The sequence below is a fragment of the Nuphar pumila genome, chromosome 2, assembly GCF_984573655.1.
Source record: "Nuphar pumila chromosome 2, dmNupPumi1.hap1.1, whole genome shotgun sequence".
NCBI classification, from domain to species: domain Eukaryota; kingdom Viridiplantae; phylum Streptophyta; class Magnoliopsida; order Nymphaeales; family Nymphaeaceae; genus Nuphar; species Nuphar pumila.
Genome location: NC_143250.1, coordinates 89,670,613 through 89,689,109, shown reverse-complemented (window position 1 = coordinate 89,689,109; position 18,497 = coordinate 89,670,613). Strand labels below are relative to the sequence as shown.

Sequence of the window (18,497 nt, the reverse complement as noted above, 5' to 3'; positions counted from 1 at the left end):
ACCCAAGTTTTGGTGTGTTTGAGTGACACTAAAACTTGGGGAGGGCCCGAACCTGGTTAAGTGAAAAAAGCCCCCTCCCCTCTGGTTCAGATCAGGTCATTTGTCAAATGAAGGTTACCCTCATCTGAAAATCCTGACCGTCCGTACCACCTTTACGATGATGACGTGTGGCAGCTATTCTCCCGCCCAAACCATAACCCAGACTGAGTGACGGCGTTGTGCCGTTACATCAATAAACTTAAAGAATTTCATTTAAGCCAATGATTTCTCTACAAATGCCTGAACCAAACAATTACAATCAGTTCTTGTTCCATTGTTTTTAATAAAGAATCAATGGAGAAGATACGACCTTAATAATTCAAATTAAGTAAATAGTCAAGGTACGGATGCTGCAATGATGCTGATGGCATATACATTTCACTGCAGCTTACATAGGTTACAATGTTGTCTAGTTCAAAACCTTTAGCATCCATGACAAGCAGCACATTGACAACATAATTGAAACACCCACGTAACCCCCTCTGACAATTTCTTTGGAGGATGAGTCAAAAAAAAAAAATTTGAAAACAAGGAAAACAGGGTTTCGCATTTAGGAAACCGCTTCCCCCTAAAACGATTGGGATGAGAAGGTTATCCTCACCCCAGGGTGAGGGCTATAAATAGCCCTCTGGTGCTTATCTTTTCCCCTTCAGCCGAGCAAGAGGGAGAGAGAGAAAAAGAAATAAAAAAAAAAATTAGAGCTTACCAGATTTCTCTGACATGAGGTAATGGCCCTCCATCTTCTTCTTCTTCGTCTTTGTTTTCTTCTTTCTTTTCAAGTCAAAGGGGCCCGGCAATCATGGCTTTCGGTGAGCTAAAAACACAAAAAGAAAAGAAAAGAAAGAAAGGGGAGTGAGAGAGAGAGAGGGCCGACCCCTCTGCACTAGAGAAAACGGAAGGGGCTCTGCCCCTTCTACTCTTTGTTTTATAGGGCTCGGACCCAGTAGGCCTGGGTGTGACCTAGACCGAATTAGATAGTAAAAAAAATAAAAATGAGAAGTCGATTCAGCCTGAGTGCGACCCAGACCGAACCACATGGTTCTTAAAAAAAAGGTTGGTCAAACCGGTTCAGACCAAACCAATTTAGATTAAGTCAATTCAGACCAACCCAATTTGGGTCAAACCAGGTCAGATCGAATCGGTCCAAACCAAACCATTTCAGACTGACTGAGTCAGATCAAACCATTTTGGGTTTGAACCAGACCGAGTCAGGTCTGACTGGGTCTCGGCTCCATACTGGTTTGATCTGGATCAGACCAAATATGGATCCAATTCAATCTAGTCAGATCCAAATAGAACCGGATCCAGAGAGATACGAGTCTAAATCTGGACTAACTATCAAAACTAGATCTGGTTCGAATTAGTTCTGGATCTAAATCAAAACTAGATCTGATTGGATCAGTTCTGAATTCAGATCAGAACTGGGTCTGAGTCCATTTAAACAATTTTGGAACAAGATCAGAACTAGGTATAAATTCAAACAGACCATTCTAGATCCAAATTAGTAAGGGGTCTGGATCCAGTTAGACAGTTTTGGATCAAGATCATAAATGAATCTAGATCGGGTTATGAGTTAGTTTCGAATTATGAAAATAATTTCAAAATAACAAAAATGCTCTTGTGAGTATCCAAAATCGATTTTGGTAAATTGGGCATAACTTTGTACTCCAAACTCAGAATTGAGTGATGTTTGATGCGTTGGACTCGTATCATAGAAGAGAATCTGTCTATCTATTGATTTTGGTCAAATCAGGGACATAAAAATCAAGGTCTCATGAGTCAATTCAGAAGAGATATTTTGGTAATTTTTCTAAAGTATAAGATATCATGTGCATTAATATAAATATATTTGTGTAATGACCGGATCTTACTGTTAAAGCATTTTGAGACTCGATTGCGACTAGAGCACGATATTCATATTCGAGGTAAGAGATATTATAAGTAATTTTAGATGTGAATAAACCTTTTTTACGTTGTATGTTGTTATTATAAATTAACATGATTAGCATGATAACTTTTAAGTGTGAAAATGATATGCATAAATTGACCATGCATGATATTATGAAATGATTGCATACACATGTTAATTATGAAATACATGTTAGTTCTTGTATGTTATGCATGTGAAAAAGATTAATTTGTGATAGCATATCTATGTGATAAACTGCTAATGACATCCAATGTAATGAGATTGTTTTTAAACTTGAGTCTCATTTATATTCTTTTCATGTTCTATGAATGAATATATTAAGATTAGCATGCATAACCCCTTAAATTCTGAAAGCGGCGACCTGTAGTAAGGGCTACCTGATTCGCAGTTAGAATGCAGTCACCATGGAGAGTGAGTCACCTATGATTTAACGATGTAGAGACCCTATATCGTTGCATACTTATTATGAGATAAGCGTGAGTTTTAATGTCATTCTGAGATTAAAGAATGAGATATGTCATGATTATTTCACGATATCACTTGTGAGAGAATGAGTGAAATACAAGTTTGAGAATATGGGTCTATGTGTTGAACTTAGCCTATGACTTAGGGTTACACTCATACAATGTTTGGAAAATCTAGACGATCATGAACGATTGAGAACCACCATAGATAGGATATAATATGAATCATACTGAGATTGCGATTGAGCTTGACCTCCCAGTTAGCTACTGGTAGGGTCCTATTTTTGTTTCATTACAGTGCCTGGTGGTCCGAGGACCATTGGGAGTGTATCATTCATTGTCTGACTAACATATAGAATTGAAGTATTTTATAAGGGTTGCTATGCTCATAGACGATTATGTCCGGTATAACCAACCTGAGATTAGTGTGGTGTGATAGAGTGTTTAAGAATGTATTGAAGGATAATTAAAATATACAAACTTATGTGGTGTATCAAAAACTAAACTGAGATTAGGGGCTTAGAGCTCACTACAGTTTAAAGTTTAAGTGTTTATTTGCTTATAATTATTTCTTACTAGGGTGTAGACTCACCCCTTATTTAATTACAACTGTAGGTTCGAGGCACACTAACACAGGCAAGACTTAATCGACTACTCTTTCAGCAGAGCACTTGGTAGTTTTAATCTTTCATGTCATTGAACATTTATGTAATTGTTATTTTTTTTTGTTATGAATGCTGAACATTGTGAAGAAAGTGAGTTCTTAAAAAAAAGATTGAAAAGAAAAGATTAATCATGTTTTTACTGTGTGAACTCTGTCTGCTTTTTTTCTGAAAAATAATACCAACCAAACTCAACCAAACTCAGACTCTTGATGTCCTGGGGTGTTACAACCCATGTCTAATATATCTTCGTGTCCAATGAAACAATCTCTTTCATGCATTTTGTCAAACAAGTACCGAGTGTTTAAGGTTACTTCACATTTCACATTCATGCCGATGAGGGCATTGACAAGAAACTGGTCGGCATTGTAACTCCACCTAATAATATACCGATGGACATCCTCATCGCTATGCAATGACCAGATCCCGGTGCAGCACGCCTTGAAGATGTGAAGGAATGTGATATTATCAGGCTCAACACCCATCTCATCCGTTTTGGGGTAGAGAACCATTGCATCCTCACACTGGCCTTCATCAACGAACCGAGATATAAGAGATTCCCACGCAAATACTTTAGTTAGTTGTGCCATTTGGTTGAAGAGTTTGTGGGCATCCTCAAGATAATCAACCACATATGGCAAGCAGTTAAAATTCAAGAGTGACATACCAGGATGAGCTTAATGGATTGAAATTTCTTGTTGAAAGACACCCATCTAAAATACGGTAGAGAGAGAGAGAGATAGAGATAGAGAGAGAGATAGAGAGAGAAGGCCTGCTTCTGCCCAGCCGGATGCCATGAACCACTTGTAGAGAAATGGGGTTTAGCGAGAGAGAGGAAAGTTTTAATTTCCTTTTTTTTTTAATTTTTTTACTTTCTTCAATTTTTTTAATGTTTCAAAATGTAACGGCGTAATGTCGTTACTCTGTCTGGGCTGTGCTTTGGCGGTAAAATGGCGGTAAAATAGGTTTTTGGCCGGAGGCTGGCTGGAAAATGGTCGGCCAAAAACCTTTTTTTTTTTAAATAGGGCTGGCCGGCCATTCTTTTTATTTATTTATTTTTTACATTTTAATGGTTAGCTGACCATTTCACGACCGGTGGTTGGCCGGAAAATGCCTCCTTTTGTTTCTTTTTTTTTTTCAAATATCCGATTGTTTTTTTGGCAAAAACCAGGATGGAAGCAAAACCTGGGTTGGTGAAAACCCAGTTTTTGGCCTGTCATCCAAACGCCCCCTAGTTTGTTTTTTGCCTCACAAAACCTGGCTTATAGTGAGGGGTGGGAGGGCCACTACCCCCTCACCACCCCTTTAACCTCTTCTTTTTTCCCATATTTGAGGGAACCACATGCTGACCGTTTTCAATCAGCAACCGACCAGAAAATGGTCGGTGTTGTATCCTCCTGGCCGGGGAATACCACACTGGCCATTTTCCAATAGGTTGTCGGATAGAAATAGCCAGATTTTTTTCATAAAAATACGACCATCTCTTGCCATTTTCCGGCCATCTATCAACCAAAAAATGGTCGGGCTAGCACCAGCCAACATAGAAATGTCCAACTATTTTTTTTCTAATTTATTTAACCATTGGCCATTTTTTGGACATCTACCATAAAAAATGGCCTGGTTGGCACTAGTCGGTGCTAACTCGATGATTTTTCAACCGCTAGGTGGCTGAAAATGGCTATTTTTTTCCTTTTTTCATGTTTTATTTGCTGTTAAACATTTTCTGGGCATTTATCATTCGGAGAAAAGCTAGACTAGCATATAGAAGGCAGACCAATGCTATTCAGGCCATTTTTCAGTTGGTAGATAGTCGAAAAATGGCTACATCTACTTTTCTTTTTTCCTTGGGTTTTTTATTCATTTCCAAAAAAAACTTGAAAACCCAAGCTTTTGGTCCACAAAACAACCAAAAACTCAGGTTTATGGCAAACCAAGTTTACCAAAAACCTGAGTTTAGGTTATGACCGTTGTGATGGATTTTTTTTACATTTCATCAAATAATCATACATGTGTTGTTGTCATGAGAAACACGTTTGAAAGCAAAAACACTCATTGGAAAAGAAAATTTTGCCTATGAAAAGTTTTGATATGATAACTTTTCTTTCTTAAAAAAAAGATATGATAACTTTTCTAAATGAAAAGTTTTTGCTTGTTTGTGTAGCATGAGAAAAGCAATAGAAAAATGTGAAGAAATGAGAGAGGGAGAGAGAGAGTCGATCAGCCTACTCTAAGAGAGAGTGAGAGAGAGAGTTGATCAGCCTACTCTGAGAGAGAGAGAGAGAGAGAGAGAGAGAGAGAGAGAGAGAGAGAGAGAGAGAGAGAGAGAGAGAGAGAGAGAGAGAGAGAGAGATGAATCAAAGATATCAACATTACGACAGGTTCAACAGACGTTGAAACCGGCAAACAAAACACACAGGACCCAGACCAACAAAGAACACATAAGCCAAAAAAGCACAAAATACAAATAAGAAACAAGGCGATCAGTCCGGATCTGGGGGAGGCCTTAGCGGCAATTGGCACTAAAGATCAGGAAGAAAGATGCGCAACGAGGTGTATACATCCGCCAAAATATAATTTACTAACTTGTTGAAATTAACCGGAATCTGCCTGAAAAAAACATTGTTGCGCGACATCCAAACAACCCACCAGGAAAAAAGCAACCAAGTTTTCCAAATGATCCGCCAACTTTTACATCTACGAACTGGCTGGGGTCCCCATAAGAGGTCCACAGCGAAAGACTCCCGACGCACGCACACTACCGGCTTATTCCAGGTAACCTTAAAGATATTCTGAAAGACTTGACATTCCCAGAATAGGTGCAACACAGATTCCTCGCCCCCTTCGCAGAGATCACATTTACTCACAATACAGAAACCTATAGACTTGAGGAAGCTATCTATCTGCACCCGATCTTGCAGAATAAGCCAAGCAAGGAAGCACTCTCTCGGAGGAGGACCTTTGCCCTAGATAATCCTCGTATGGAACCGATTCATACCTGCCGAAAAGAGAGAAAGGTAGGTGTCTCTAGTACGGAAGGATCCGTTCTGGGAGATCGCTCTACAAAGGAAATGGCTCTGAGCGACGTCGTCGCCCTCACCACCCCACACAACAGACCAAGCTTGAATCCATGATCTATGCAGATGCGAAAGGGGCGACCTAATCGCACGTTGACCCCCAAACAGACTCCACCGATCCATATTTAGCCTGAAGGAGATTTGCATAAGAGGACCCCGGTTGGTGTGCAAACCAACTTTGCTTAACAACAAGAACAATACTTCTTAACTTGGAGTCCGAAATCCCCAACCCTCCTCTATTCTGTGGAAGCCTTATAGTGTCCCAACCCACAAGGTGACACTTGTTATTATTACCTTGCCCAGACCATAGAAACCTGGTCAATAACCCAGAGAGCTTCTTATTGATCCCCATAGGCATAAAGAACATAGACATAAGAAATTCTGGCATCGCATTTAAAACATGTTTGATGAGGGTAAGTCTGTCGGCAATCAAAAGGTAAGAGGCTTGCCAGGTCAAGATCTTAGTCTAAACCTTTTGTAGGCAACTCTGAGAGAGAGAGAGAGAGAGAGAGAGAGAGAGAGAGAGAGAGAGAGAGAGAGAGAGAGAGAGAGAGAGAGAGAGAGAGATGAAAATGGTGGTAGGCAACTCTTAGAGACAAGTCGTTGGACCCGATAGAGAGAATGAGAGAATGGTGGTTGACCAAGCCCAAGAGAAAGGGATCTAAAAATGGTGGTGGGTGGTTCTTAAAGAAAGATGGTTCGAGTAGAAAGAGAAAAGTTTGAAAATGGTGGTGGGTAGGATGAAGATAAAGATAAAGATAGAAGAAGCTCTTCTTGTGGCAACCTCTTGAAATGAAGTATATTGTGGGTGGACAGTTTGTTAGCATAAAATGGATCACAAAAGAGTCACTTACTAGATGCGGTCTTGGAGGATCCAAACGACGCTTCGGTGGATGTGAGTGATCTCGTTCTTCTCAGCCAATTGATGCTCTCAATGAGCCCAAGATAAAATGTTGAGAAATGGGAAAGACCGTTGAACCTAGAGAGAGAGAGATCACACACGGATGTGGCACTCAACAACCACGTATGCCCTCGTGGTAGTCCTCATCAATCTTTCATGGATCACTCCTATTTATAAGAAGATCTGGGAGAGGCCCATAATATGTCCATAATGGTTACCAGTGAAGTGAAGGTCCCTAATGGGCATAAATGGACAATTATGGGACCTCATCACTGTCCTGTAACCTTCAAAACCCAAGAGCCACACCCATATATGTCTTTTGATGCGTCTATGTCAATATGGGTCACATTCAAATTGGATCTGATCTAATCCAAAATTCAGCATTCTCCCACTTGACCTATTGACATGGAAAAACACATATTTGAGGTTTTTTTACCGTTATCTCAGTTTAATTTTCATGTGGGTTCACATTCTATTCTGTACCACAAGAATGAACCATACGTGTCATGGAGATAAACACCTCTATATGAGATGTTATATTTTCATGTATTACAATATTATTCATTTTCAATATTTATCATGTTAAGAATAACTTTATGAATGGGTTGGTCTCTGACCTATTATATTGGTCATTTTAATATTATCATTCTATTATTCTCTCTACCTAAATAAGAGATACTTTATATAAAATCAACAATAGACAAAACTATAGAGAATCAATTTAGTTTCATAAATGTGATAATATATAACTATAATGTATTATCATGCAACAGAAGGAATCAAATAGACTCATCTACATTACATGTTGGAAATATAATCTCAGTGGTACTCCTTTAGTAAGGAGATCTATAGTTATTTCTTTCATACCGATTGTATCAAGGCACACTAAATGATTTTTGGTCATTTCTTTAACAACAAAGTACTTTAACTCCATGTGTCGACATGAGCTTAAGCTTTTGTTGTTATTCAAGAAGGACACAACAACTTCATTATTACATAAGATCTTTAGTGTCCTCTCAAAAGAGTTTGCTATACCAAGACCTATAATGAAGCTTCTAATCCATATGACCTAAGATAAAACCTTGTTTAAATCAATAAATTTTACTTTAGTGGTTTTCAGAAATTCCTTCCCTGTTGTGTAGTGAGAGATGACATATTGAATTTTCTTGGCCACTCGCAATTGCAAAATCAACATGTTAGGATTATTTGAGAACTATCACTTCTCATAAACAATTTTTTTGAGCGCTTTTACTTCTCATAGAAACCTTCTGTTTTATTGTGCTATGTCTGTATGAGTGAAAGATTAATCGCTCTATATGAAATTCATATTGAAAAGGTAAATATGAGACCCTTTATTATTCACATTTTCTAAGGCAAGCATAATAGAGTAATTATCATTTCACTATGATGAAAACAATAATACTTTGAGTTGTTTCACCTTCTTAATTATTAAAGAATTAATTTTAATTGGTAAAACTAGCAAATCATGTAACAAGAGACAATTCAACATTGTACCTTTGAGTACGAACATGCTTCTTGGGCTGATATATACATCTAATATTACACCCTGTGTGAATTTAGAATACAATGACCTACCTTTGGGTAGAATCATTGTTTTATAAAGTCATATACAATCTCAATACCGAATTTCAATCTCAACATTGTTCAAAAAACTCTCAATCAATAAAACTCGGGCCATTTTGGTAATAACCAGAGTGAGTTGATTGAAATCTTTTATCGTAAATTCATGTAAAGCATGTCATAACACAAATAAAGTGCATACATTCATAGTTTCATGCTTTAATAATCATGGATAACTCAGAAAATAACATACTATACACCTTATATCATGTTAAAGTTACAAAAAAATATGAGATCAATGACAAAGACTTGCATTTTCATGTCATATTCGGGATTGAGGTATTAAGACGGTCTAAACAGGTCCTTAAGGGTATGTTTGATGACTTGTCTATGGTTGAACGAAATAAACAAAAAAAAAAAATAGAACAGAACATTGGTTTTGTTAGTTCTGTAACAACTGGTTCAAGTCCAACATTTGTTTGGACCGTACTCCAAGATAATCTCTATACCAGTCAATTACAAGTTGAACATGTGAATACACAGCAAGGATGAGGAGATATTATCCAAAATATGTCAAGAAAAAGCACATGGTGCATAAATGAATGACTAACATCAGTTCTAGCAGCAGGGATGGAGAAGAAGTATTGATGAAATCAACTGATGCATGTTGTAATTTAGCAAAATATGGTTTGTGATCCAACATGTGTTAAGAAAAGTCATCAATACTATAAATAAATGGGTTATGATAATGATTTTGAGATCTAATCGAAAATAAAATGAAAAGGAAGAAGACAAGCAGGGTATTAGCTGCCAAGAGGAGCAACATAAGCAAGCAAATGTGCAATGTGCTGGTGAATATTTGACAGACTTGAGTTTCCCCGTTCTTTCACTTTTTCAAGAGTAAAGGGGCATTCCAAATAACTCTCATCTTATTTCAAAAACATCCTCAGACCTCCTACGAAAACTAGGGTTGTTAAAACGCATGCCCCTCTCTCCGGACCTCACGATCCTCAACCCTTCTCAACTAAAACCATGCTCTTCTTTGTCTTCTCACAAGAAGGAAAGTCGTGACATGAAAGGAATTGACACCATTGTCGAGTGATCCGCCATGGACGCCCTGACGGAGCTCTACGACCTCATGTAGTAGAATCCCGATGCCTTCACCGACAAGATCGCCTGGAACTGCAATCGCTGCCCCCCTCCTCCTCCGCCACCACCTCCGGCGGCAGTCCTCTGACCCACGTCAACCGCTCCCAACTCAACGCAGTCCTTGCCCTCGTTGCCTTCCTCTTTAAGTGCCCCTCCCACTCTTACCCCCGCCCTTGATTAGGGCTTTTGTTTCAACACAAACGATGGCACACCCGTCGATGCACGAAATAAATTTTTTTTGTTCCCTCTGTTTCTGTTCTTTTTGTAACAGGGGGAGATGAGTCAACAATTATAGTGTATATTGGACGCAGAGGACATGCGGAACGTCGTCCGCCGCATCCAATGTTTGTTAAAAAAGATATTCTAAATGTTTGTTTCATCTCGTGCGATCCAGAGGGCGAGCCATCAAACATGCCCTAAAGCCTTGAATCGATCACAAAAAGCCTTGAATTGATCACAAACACCTTGAATCTGTCTAAAAAACCACTGAAATAGTATGAAGAAACTTTAAATCGGGCACAAGAGCGGTTCAGTCCTTTAAAGAGTTTAAACAACATATGAACCTTATTTTAGACCTAATCCAACCCAGTCCAGATCCAGATATGGTTCTAATGGATCCTGTGTCGGATCCTAGGATCTAGATCCAGACCTGATCATTACCAGGTTCCCGGTTAGATACCACAATTTAGACCTGGTTCGGATCCAAAACTCGATCCAAATCAGATATGGATTGGATCTTACGATTCAAACTCGATATGGATCCAGACCCGATCTAAACAAGATCTGGGTTGGATCCGGATGCTCAACACGATCCAGACCTAAACTCAGTTCATCAGTTCTATTATGGCTAGGGCCAACACAATGATGTCCAAGTTGATGTTTATGAAATATTCTGGTGGTAGTCACATCCAACAACATATTTTGAAAATAAAAAACATTGAATTTCAGCTGAATGACATGAAATTCACTATTTCATACTCCTTTCTAGTCCATTTGATTTTGGCTTCATTGCCTATTAAATACAGACCCTTCAAGATCTCTTACAACACACATAATGAGAATAATCTTTTAATGACCTTTTAACTAAGTGTATTTAAGAAGATGAAAAACTGTAAGGTGAGAAGGTGCCTAGCGCACATATAATCTCTCATCAGGGAAAACATAGGCCGAACACAAAGAAATGTTCCTTTGAGAAGAAGAACAAGAAAACCTTTGAAGAGACTTCAAACTCTTAGATGAAAGCCAAATCCCAGGCATGAAGTTATTTTATAAAATGTTTCTTCTGAAAGAAGAAGGGACATAAGAATGTGGACTGCCTGAAACATAAGAAATGACTTAAAAATAAAGATAATGAGTCGTTTGTTTCTTATGAGTACAATTTAATTCATGTTCTATTGCATAATTGGTGGATTGATTATGGTGCCATGATGTACATTGTTAACTCTTTGCAGTCATTTCTGAGCAAAAGGAATCAAGTTATATACCTGCAAAGGATAAGTGGGTCCATAACCCAATGTTAGCATAAAATGGCTCACGGAAGAGCCACTTATTGATGTGGCCTTTGATAATTCAAATGATGCTTTGATGGATGCGGGTAGTCAGCGTTCTTCTCAGTCAATCGATGACCTCAATGAGCCCAGGACAAAATGTCGAGAGGTAAGCAAGACCCTTGAACTTGAAGAAAGAGATTACCCACGAATGTGACACTCAACAACCATGCAAGACCCTTATTGTAGCCTTCATCAAGCTACCATGAATCTCCTATTTATAGAGATATTTGGAGGAAGCCTATAATGGATCTATAATGTGCCCACAATGAGCACTAGTTGAGGTTCCTAATGAGTATGCATGAACAATTATGAGACCTCATAACTCTCATGTAACCTCCAAAACTCAAGAGCCACACTCATATATGTCCTTTGATGTGCCCATGTCAATATGGGTCACATCCAAATTGAATTCAATATGATCCAAAATCTAACACGGTGGTCCAAATGCCAAAAAGAAGAAGAAAAAGATTGAAAAAATTCTTCCACTCTCTAGGTTGAGAAAAATTTTCTATCAAAAATCAAACTTTTTAGAAAAACTTTTCTTTCAAAAATTTTCTCTGTTTGAAACGTGCCCTGAATGAAAGATCTTAGGAAAACTTTTGAAAATAGGTGGGTAACCAACGAAGATAACCAAACCCCCATCACGTCCCTGCCATATAGAATGCTTCTGTAAGTATGATCCTGTCGATGTGTTGAGCATCAGTACTAATGCCATTTAATGTGTTAAAGTTGAATCCAACATGATGCTCTGGGCCATTTTTAAATCATCTTTGTGTTAGAGAATTGTGAGCCCCTGAATTTTTACTGTAAAAATTTTTTAATCTATGACACAGTAAATGCACCACCATATGGTAACATGGTTAAAATCTAGAGAGAGAGAGATTTTCTTATTTTAAACTTGCAGTAAATGGTATACAAACCCCTGAATTTTTACTTATTTACAGTAAATGGTATACAAACCCCTGAATCCTAGCCACCGGATCAGCTGTATGGGCCGATGCATACTCAAGTGAATCGTTCTTTATGGGCCACAAAATAATAAAAAAATATTATATGTCAATCATAATGTGGCACATGTTAAAACTATTAAAATAAAAAATTAATTTTAGTGTTTTTTGCATTTATTTTTAGAAAATAGCCGATTGAGGATGAAGCGTATCGATTTTCTGCTGATATGAAGCGTATTGGCGGATACACACTGATACTGATAACATTGGTTTTGACACAGACCTGACCGGTATCAAGCCTTATAGGGTCAGGGGTTGGTGATAAAAGAGGAGGTTCGATTAGAACCTGTGTCTGACCCAAAGGATCCAATTAATATATGGAGTTGGGTATGGCTTGTCATATTTTATATCAAACCCGAGCCCTAACCAAGTTTCAATCAAGATTCACAAATTTTCAGTGTAAAAAAGATAAAATTTATTATTTTATCGGGTATGGTCTGGGTCTGGGTCTGGTTAATTCAATTTTTATGAAATCCAGGTATGGTTTCTCTTCGATTGAACCTGGGTCTGGATCAAACGCCTTTGGTGTGGTGGTTTCCTCTTATGTTCTCAAAGCAGAGGGATGGGTTTGACTGTTTCAGCTCCGGGCCCTCTCTTTAAACATACTTTCGTAAGAGAGAAAAAAAAAAAACTGTGCTTGCTAGTATTTTAGCTGAACTTGAACAGCCCAAGCTTCACCTTGACTCTGCTCGTGTGCAGCTTACACACACGAGCATGCACGTGCACACACACACACGTGTGTTGCGAAACTTGGGGTAAATGGTTTATTATTCATTACACACGTGTATGTGAAACTTTGTGTAAATCGACTACTCATGGTTGCCAACCAGCCATAAGATAAATTCACGATCCCGTCGTTATTTTATCCGCCAAAAAAGCAGATATTGACATGTGAAAATTACTGCCAACATGTGTTGTGATTATCAAAGCAATACTTTTGGCAACGAATTAATGCAATAATAGACCTTTTAAGAAAAGTGTGTGAGAGAGAGAGAGAGAGATCATCAAAATAAATGTTCTTATCTCTGTCATTTGCTTGCTTGAAAAAAATAACGCCAAAATATCAAAAGTTGGTTCAGAACAAACACAGGTTTCCCTTTCCTTGCGGAAAACGAGCCCAGATTCAATGCTGGACCTCTTTTTTTTTTTAGGAAAGCATTCCCGTGGTGGTGGTGGTGGTGGTGGGGGGGGGGGGGTTCCGATTCTGCCACAGCTTCCTCTTCCGTGACATGCGTACAGACCCTAAGGCACATTTGAAAGCCCGAAAGATGTAGGAAAAGTGATGCAAAACGAAAAATTGGTATGGATTTTTTTACCCTTCCAAACGAGAGAGACTTTTTCTTTGAGAGAGTTTTTCTAAAAAGTACACTTTTTGATAGAAAATTTTATTTTTATCCTCCACACCATCCATCTCACCGCCAGCCACCTTCTCACCTTCACCACCACCATCCATCTTACCACCATCACCACTGCCCTCCTCCTCTCTCTCATTTTTTAATATTTTTCCACTATGTTTTTTCTCATGCTTCACAAACAAACGAAAAACTTTGCATATCAAAAACTCTCGTAGGCAAAACTTTCTTTTCCTATGTGTGTTTTTCTTTCTTTCAAATGTGACGTAAGTGACCCGGCTCTCCCTGATAATATCTTGAAAAAAAAAAATTGCATGCAAATTCTTATATATCGAAGGAGGGTATGCCATATTGCACCTTGGGCATGATCTATCTCTCGCTTGCTTTTTTTTCCATCGTCCTTAAAATTTGTCAGTAAATTGAATGAAGTATAACAGGGTTAATAATTGCTACTGTGGGCGTGAGTTACAATTTTTTTTTCAATATCTTGTTATTTTTCATGAATTTAAACCTGGGAGATGTGATTTACATGCTTTGTTTTTCTGGGAATTGCACTCAGACAATCTGATTATGATATGTAGGCATGAATTTCTAAGGATTAAAAAATTGATGGCTCACACTATTTTTATGACACCTAGCTAAAATCATGTTTTTCGGTAAAAATCAATCTGATCTAAAGGTGTTTGTACCTCATGTCACAATGACCAAATATTAACGCGGTCAATATACCTTTTTTTTTCAAACACTACCAACTACAACTGAAAAGCCATAAGTTTGTTGTGGTGTAGTTCATGAAGTGGCCTATTCTGCATTTTTATTTTACTTTTTGGAAAATAGTATGAAATTGTGGCAAAGGTTAGTAGGTTATCAATCATTATCATTGTTGATCGTATGAACAGGGTAACCGTTGGTAAGTTTTAAACATTCAAACACCAAACAACTTTTCAAAATTTCAATCACCAAGAAGTTGAAACTCCCCATAAGATGAAATATACGGGGATAACGAGAATCTTGGTGGCCCCACACCTGGATATTGTGGCATATGCAAATGTCCTGGTACCCGTCTCACACTTTATTAGGTTGGTATAAATTTATGAGGGTGATGCTTTGAACCGGAAGAACACCCAAAAATCAAGTCCATGTTATGTCATGCAGCCAATTGTATAATATAAAGGGTTTTTTATTTTCTTCTTTTTTTTTTCTGAAGAAAAAACAAAAGGGTATGTTTGATAACGTCTCATGAGATTCAGACTGATGCAAATGAGAGAATGAATGCCATTTGTATAACTAAAGAAACATCAAAAAATGAGCTATGTGAAACGAAATGTGATCATTTGGGGTGAATTTACTCCATATCTCATGTGATTTCAAATCACATATTCTAGCCATGTTGGATTGCATTCAAATGTGATTTGGAATCTCACGCAAATGAGAGAATGAATATGGTTAGCACACCTAACAAAACATGTGATTTGAAATCTCATGCAAATAAGAAATTGAATGTGATTTGAAATGACATTTGAAGTGATTCTCATGTGATTCCAAATCATATGGTGGAATATGTGATTTGAAATCATATGATTTCAAAACATATTTGGAGTACTTTTGGTTGCTTTTTATAAATGAGAAAGTAAATCTCATGAGAATAACTCATGTGATTTACTTTCTTATGAGATTTCACTTCTCACGTTTGGCTGGTTTGAGAAAAGGAATCTCATTTGTATGAGATTCATTTTGTTTTGTTTGGTAAGTTGACACAGATTCATTTTCTCATGTTACACTTAATTGGATCATGGATCGGATGAATATTTTTTTGGGGGGATTTAATGACCATAAATGTGTGGAAATACAATAAAAGATAAAATTCGGAACGAGGAGATACGTAAGAAGGTAGGCATTGCACCAATTGAAAATAAGATGAGAGAGAATCGTTTACGGTGGTTTGAACATATTCGACGAAGGCCTAATGATGCTCCAGTTAGAAGGATAGAGAAATGAAAAAATATATTAGTTAAAAGAGGTCGGGGTAGGCCTAGGAAGACATGAATGAAGATGATAGGAAAGGATATGAATGCTTTGAATCTCACCGAGGACATGGCATTGGATAGAAATGATTGGAGGAGAAGGATTCATGTGGAAGACCCAGAATGATTTTCTTTTTTGGTTCATATCACCGACCCCAATTGTTTTGGGATGAAGGAGTAGTTGTTGAATGACCATGAATCAGATCAATGGACTGAAGCAATTTTTGGAAAAATTTTATTCTATTAATAAAAAAATAGAATGCTGCCCCTCCCACTCAACTGAAGCAAGAAAAACAAAAACAAAATAAATCCGATGATAGGCAAAAACAAAATATATCCGATGATAGGCATGGAGCTCATCGGGATCTAGCGGTAATACACCCGATAAAAGAAAAAAAGGGAAAAAAAAAACAGAAAAACAAAAAAAAAAACTGGCGACTGGCATGGAGCTCGCCAGAGTCCCTTCTTCCCCTTCCCCCTTCATCTTATTCACACACACACAAAGATCGTCGCCCACCCCAGCTCTCCTCCTATGTCGCCGACTCCTCCGTCCATTTCTCTCCCTCCCCTCCCAACATCGTCCTCACCTACTCCATCTCCCTCACCTCTCCTCCACCACCCTCCTCCCCCTCTCCTCTATCCCCAACGTCGCCTTTCGTCCCGATGGCAAGATCATCGCCTTTCCAGCTGCCCTTCAATGCCGCCTCCCACCTTGCCCTCCGCCGCCTCTCTGGCCACCCGCCATTCTTTAGTGTAAATACAAAGGTGAGTGGACTTCACTTCACTTCCCATCCCAAATGCATAAACACCCATCCCAGCTTCCAGTTTCCAAACGACTTGCATTAACTCCTATCCCAGCTCCTATTTTCCAAACAGGGCCTTAATGAAGATCAACATTTAAATTCTCGGAATCAGGCTTTGTGTGCAGGATTTTTTGGCGACTCAAAAATCAACTGTTGAAAAAACACAAATTTTTGTGTTTTAAGAAATCATATTTTTTTCATTAAAAAAGTATGATCCAAACGCCCAGTCATATTAAAAGGGTTATGAAGATGGGGGAAGACATAGGGGTTGAGTGGAATCGAACTTACCACAATAGGTTTCACTCGTGGTCAAAATAAAAAAAGAATTAAAAGATGTCTTTTTAAATAAAACTTTGGAAACCAAAACAATTTCAAACTCCATCCGTTTTCAAAGCACTGGTTGGAAGAAACGCTTTGGGACATGAAATAAATATTATATTAGAAATACTTTAAAAAAACTCAAACATGGATCTAATTTACCGAATGTTGGGTTCTAGTCATATTGAGTCCTAAATTTCAATTCCTATACCCAACTTGATTTTCAAGGAGATGTCTAATATGTATGTATGCCTGTTTTGTTTCCTCGTTTAGTAAATTTAAAGACGAATTAAACCCCTATGTACTATTTATCAATTTTTATGAAACTCATTTTTATGCTTTTTTTTCTTCGTCTGAGGATGTCAACGGATCAGATTCAGGTTGGATCTAGGCATTACCGAATTCAACTTAATCGGATTTGGATTCATAATTGGAGTCGGATGGAAAAGGTTAAGACCGATTCTGGATCCAACATCTTAAAACCCGTTGTTTACTCTTAATTGGGTGCAAATGCAATCACATTTAAATTGTCCGAAGAAACAAAAGTTAAGGCACCCCTCCCTAATTATAGCCGTTGGCAACGGCTATTGTGCCGCGCTTTCTCACGCCCATTTAAATTTGGTCTCCCCTTTTCCTTTTGCTGTCTCCATTTTTTTCTCTCCTACTTTTCCTAGCCATTGTTTTGATCCTTCTATTATTTTCCCACCCATTCTATGGCTTCCCCTAAGCTAAGAAGCTATGCTGTCTGTCCTAATCTCCTCCTCTCATGGCTGAATTTCTCTGTCCTCCTCGCCTCCTCAGCGTCCATCGCCACAATCTTCCTTCTCAGACACCCACCAACCCATTTTGGTTGGACCCTTTTCGCAGCCTCCTCTGTTTCTTTCCTCTCCTCTCTCATCGGTCTCTGCTCGCAGCTCAACAAGTTCTGCTTTGTTGCCACCACTTGCATTTTTACGGCCTCACTCATCGGAGAAGGCCTGGGATTTCTCATGCTGTTTTCCAGGGAAAGCTCCACCATAAGATTGCTTGATCCTGCAGCAAACCAGAGAGAAACCAAGATTTTGATGAAAATAAATGCCGTGTTGCTCTTGGTGATGTTCTTGATGCAAACGATGATATTGGTCATCGTCTGCCTGCGGCAGAGCTGCTTGGTTGCAGAGTATAGGGGGTTGGAGGCTCAGAGGGAAGAGGCAGCGAAGAGAAGGAGCAGGAGGGTGGCACAGGTGCATGAGGAATCGCTTGCAAACGTGGCCAAGACGGAGGAAACGAAATCCAAGGAACTGGATGAGAAGATGAAGATGAAATATGGGCAGTGGATGAGAGCAGATGATTTTGAAGCTTAGTTAGCTGAATGTCGTTTGGGAAGGCAAGTTTAGTTGAGCCACTCTAGGGTGACTCTGTGTTGCACAACGTACGGCAGTATTTGAGAGAGAGAGAGAGAGAGAGAGAGAGAGAGAGAGAGGTGTATGTGTTGAGAGTATGTATTTCTGAAATGAAAGGCTTCCAGCTGCTTCTTAAGCTGTAGTCAGTATGGTTTAATCAAGTCTAGAATTGTCTTTCACAGGAGAAAATGTGAGCTTTAGTACTTGGGAAAATATCCAAGTTCTAAAAAAATGCCATACTTGTTTCCTAAAACCTTCTGC

General features: G+C 38.5%; 1 protein-coding gene across 1 annotated transcript; it reads left to right on the top strand.

Annotated features, from left to right (window-relative positions):
• The first annotated feature begins 17,567 nt into the window (after window positions 1–17,567).
• Window positions 17,568–18,197, top strand: LOC149846031 (uncharacterized). Its single transcript, XM_089990305.1, has one exon. It carries the CDS (start codon window positions 17,568–17,570, stop codon window positions 18,195–18,197), a length of 630 nt encoding a protein of 209 aa, XP_089846431.1.
• The last annotated feature ends 300 nt before the right edge of the window (window positions 18,198–18,497 follow it).